The following is a 4510-nucleotide window of genomic DNA, read 5'->3' as shown; positions in this document are numbered from 1 at the left end:
GACCATGCCTTGGCGCTTGCCCCGGTCCCACCCCCTTCTGCCAGAGACCCTCAGATCTGTCCCACTCCTGCCCAGGCCCCCCCAGGCACCCTTGACGCGAACGATGTAGAGCTGGCCACACACACCCAGTAGGCCACCAGCCCCCCTCCCCCTCCATCCATGCCCACCCAGTAGGCCGCCCCAGTAGGCCGCCCCCTCCATCCATGCCCACCCAGTAGGCCGCCAGCCCCCCTCCCCCCTCCGAGAGCAACCGCAGTGCTGATGCGGCCCTCAATGAAATTGAGTTTGACACCCCTGACTTAGTGGGATCCATACAGGTTTGTCTCAAATACAGCCAGGCGAACATAGCTAGTTGTCACACAGTGTGTTCAACCACCATCCCGTTGGTTTGGCTGAGCGCAGGGTAATAATAACCCAGTTATTGTGGTTTACAGCCTGCAGGGTAAAGGATGAACCACTGCGCCACCACGGCTCTTAACAAATTTAACTTAACAAGTTTCTCCCTTAGCAACAGAACATTTTGGGCTCAGTTGTGGTCATAAGTCGAGGACTACCTGTCCCATTACCATTTCTGAGTTCTCCAGGCCGTTAAAACAGAAAACCTGGAGCCAACGATGCTTGTTCTTCACACCCTCGTTCCTTTCTTTGCAACAGGGCCGGTGACCATCTGCGGTGAAGTGACCATCTTGCACGGGGGATTCCTGCTGGCATCCAGGCTGTGCCATCCCAAGCCGTTATCCGAGCTGGCCAAGTCCGACTGGCCTGTGGTGGGAAAACCAATCCTGGAAGCCTTGCAGGAGATCTGCACCTCCTATTCTTGTTATCCTCCCCAGCCCAACCTCTGGAAGAAAAAGGCGGCCCTTGTCCTCTGGTCCAAATTGCTCCTCTCGGCTGTCCCGTCCGACGACCGGTGGAAAAGCGACGCTTTCTTCTCCGTCAGCAACATGATCCCCGAGATCAACCACACTGTCCTCTTCGAGCTGTTCAAGGCGGTCAACGCACCCCGACTTTTCACCCAGCTGCTTCTGGTCCTGCCGGATCCCCTTTGCCAAAAAGAGCTTCAGACCTTCGTAGAGTACATCGCCAAGGAGACATCTCCGGCCGACGTCGCGTTCTTCTTAGACGTTTGGTGGGAGGTTATGAAACACAAAGGAGGAGGAGAAGACCGATTGGTACTGCTGTTCCAAAACATGACTCACCAACACGTTTTGGAGTCTGAAGAACTGGACCAGCCTCCCAAGAGGTTCAAGAGCAGCCCTTCGTCCGTGCCGGAGAACTCCGCCGTCCCTCTCGTCCTCCCGATCTTGACCGAAGGGCTCAAACTGATCAAAGATAGCCTGGGCTCAACCAGGATGAAGTGTTACGCCCTTGCTAACTTAGTGGACGTCTTGTCTGCCTTGGTGGCCACTGAGTGTCAAGCAAAGGCGTTGTCTCCTCAAGCTTACTTGGAGAAGATCTCCTCGACGGTGACCCTCTGGAGCTGTGACTGTGAAAACCGATACAACAAGAAGGACTTGGATGCGAAGGTGAAGGAAGCCGAGAGGAGCATGAGTTTGCTGGACATGGTCAAGTTGTCCAAGCAGTTGGTGCTCTGCAACTTAAGCTTCCTCCACTCCTTGTTGAAGGAGTGGGCTTCAGAGGTCCAGGTCTTCTTGAATGACCCTCAGCAGGTCTGCTATGAGAGCTACCGGCTCCTCAACTGCTTGGCGGCCTTACAGAAGAGGTTGACCAACTGTGGTCTAGAGGACCTCAACCAGGAGACAGCCCGAGTGATGTTGGATCTGGGCAAAGTCATTGCAGACCTCCTGAAGAAGATCAACCCTGAGACTTGGGGAAAGAGCACCGGCGGCGATCTGGTGGCTTCGGTAGCCATGGTGATCATCGACAAGAAAATGGACCGACACAAAGAAGTGTGCTCTGTGTTTGCTAAGGAGAAAAACTGGGCCTTGAGCAAGGATTGGGTGGCTTGCCTTGTTAAGAATAAGGCCCTTTTCCAGGATCCGGAACTAATTTTGAAGCTGCTGGAGACAGTCGCCTCTTTGGAATCCCCCGAGGATTCATCCAGAAACCGAGAGCAACAAACCAAGGTGGTCAAGATCATCCTTGAGTGTTACAACGAACTTTCCTTGCCGGATAAGAACAAAGTCATTGCTGGTGTTTTGGCGAGTTGGGGCCGACAAGGTCTTTCCAAGCTGATGGTAGCCTTCTCGGAACGATTTCAGGAGGAACTCAACGTGGCCTTCAACCAGATCATCCAGAGTGCCTCTGGGGAAGGTTTTAAGAAAGCCATCCTTGCCATATCTCGGCTGGTGGTCCTCAACCCAGAAGGTACCATCAAGAAAATCAGTAACTTAGCCATTGCCAATTTGGGAACCCATCAATTCTTGGCTGAGATCCTCTGCTCTTTCCCAGCTCTGAGCTTCCAAGAACCTCAGGGTCAACCCAACGTCTCCCGCAACCTTCTCCTAGAATGTTTGAAAGAGACGGTTTGGGAGCGTCTCTCGTCTCCCAAGGAGAAGGAGCAATTTTTAGAGTTCCTAGTTCATCTCATGCGACCGAGTGGAACAAGTCCCCTCCTGTCTCCTCCAGAGGTGGTCCAAAGCTTGATCTTCCCGTTTCTGAAGTCAGATTCTCCCCGAATTGAGCTCTGCTTGCAAATCCTGGACAAGGCTTTGAAAGTCCCATCAGAACAGAGCTGGATTCATACCTGCCACCCGTTTCCACTCATCTTTTCTCTCTGCAAACTCCTGGATGGCTTCTCCCAATATTGGCACCAACCAGAAGACCAAGAGAGATGTTCCCTGGAGACCAAAGATTTGGTGGTCACCAACTTAGCCCAGCTGTGTGATGTTCTCCTGGTCCAGAAGGACTCTCTATCTCCACAGTTGTGGACCCAATCGGTGGCCTGGTTGCACAAGAAGCTCAGCGTCTTGGATTGGACCATTGGCCTCCGTGTGAAGGACATCTTCGGAGAACATTTCAGAAATGAAGTCCCGGCTACTCTTTTTGAGGTCTGTAAGCTTCCAGAGGAGGACTGGACGACCCGTCCGCTCCCAAATTATGGAGCAGGCAGTGGGTTGCTGGCCTGGTTGGAAACGTGTTGCGTCTCAACGGCCCTGCGTGAGCAGATGCTTGTGCTCCTCGTGGTTAACGTGGACAACCCTGAGGAAGTCAATCTCTTCAGCAAAGGGTTCTTGGTGGCCCTTGTCCAGGTCTTTCCGTGGTGCAGCCAAAGCGAGTGGAGAAGACTTGTCCACGTGATCAAAAGTCTCTTGGAACGAGAGATCCTCTACGTACCTTACTCGCTGGAGTACGTCCAGTTTTTACCGTTGTTGAATTTCCGGCCTTTCGCCTATCATCTCCAGTTGTCCGTGCTTCTTCTGCGGGCCTTCCAGTTCCTCTGCGGGGCCAGTGGCGCGACGTGGATGCCAGCGGAGGCGTGGAGACACGTCGGGAGACTCTACTGCCTCAGCTTATCCGATCTGCTGGGCTCGGTGAAGACCATCGCCCGTGGCCAGTGGCACTCCGTGGAAGAGAAGAACGTGATCCGGGAGCTGTCCTTCGTTTACATCCAGATGTTCTGCCACACGCTTCACGTGGCCGCCATGTTGCCCAACCATGGGACCGGGGACCCTCTGCTGCTGGTCTCCTTGGAGATCCTGTCGCAGTACGAGATGCTGTACGACCTTGACGAATCCCTGGGGAGTGCCTTACGCAAGGCCAACGAGACCCACTTCTTGGAGTCCATCGTGGAGAACGTCACCAACAAGGAACTGCGCACCATGCTGCTCCATAAGCTCCATAAACTCTGAGGATCAAATTCGGATTCTAGGAGGCGTGTGGACAGCAGGGCTCTGGGTTGCGGGTTCGAGAGAAACCGAAACAGCTTTCATCCGAGGAAAGAGAGAGCTCAATGGGAAATTTGCAAGATCTATAATAAACCTTTATTATCTCCTTCTTCGGAAAGTTATTGGCTGGGGGTGGGCGGGTTGGTTGAGGAGTTTACAGTTGGTCCTCACCTTATGACGACAACTGAACTTTCCATTGCTAAGCCAAAACAGTGGTTGAGTTTTGCCCCATTTTACAGCCTTTTTTTGCCGCAGTTGTTAAGCAAATCACGGTGGTTGTTAAGTGAATCATGTCATTAAGAGAATCGGGCTTCCCCTTTTTATTACGCTTGCCAGAAGCTGACTAATGACGGGACAAGAGGGTCAGGTGGCAGGGAATTCCCAGAATTCCCCAGCCAGCATGCTTTAAGATGGGTGGACTTCAACTCCCAGAATTCCCCAGCCAGCATGTTTTAAGATGGGTGGACTTCCACTCCCAGAATTCCCCAGCCAGTATGATTTAAGATGGGTGGACTTCCACTCCCAGTCCACTGATCTTTAAAGAATAATGAGCAGAGAATTCTGGGAGTTGCAGTCCACCTATCTCAAAGCAGGCTGGCTGGGGAATTCTGGGAATTGAAGTCCACCCATTTTAAAGGTTGCCAGGGTTGAGAAACACTGAG

General features: G+C 52.8%; 1 protein-coding gene across 1 annotated transcript; it reads left to right on the top strand.

Moving 5' to 3' along the window:
- The first annotated feature begins 614 nt into the window (after window positions 1–614).
- GEMIN4 (gem nuclear organelle associated protein 4) lies at window positions 615–3944 on the top strand. Its single transcript, XM_015828676.1, has one exon. It carries the CDS (start codon window positions 615–617, stop codon window positions 3810–3812), a length of 3198 nt encoding a protein of 1065 aa, XP_015684162.1. The 3' UTR covers window positions 3813–3944.
- Window positions 3945–4510: the final 566 nt, after the last annotated feature.

This window comes from Protobothrops mucrosquamatus, unplaced genomic scaffold, assembly GCF_001527695.2.
Source record: "Protobothrops mucrosquamatus isolate PMUCROS unplaced genomic scaffold, P.Mucros_1.0 scaffold4792, whole genome shotgun sequence".
NCBI classification, from domain to species: Eukaryota; Metazoa; Chordata; class Lepidosauria; order Squamata; family Viperidae; genus Protobothrops; species Protobothrops mucrosquamatus.
Note: the sequence above shows the minus strand (reverse complement) of the source record. Positions and strands in the feature narration are given on the sequence as shown.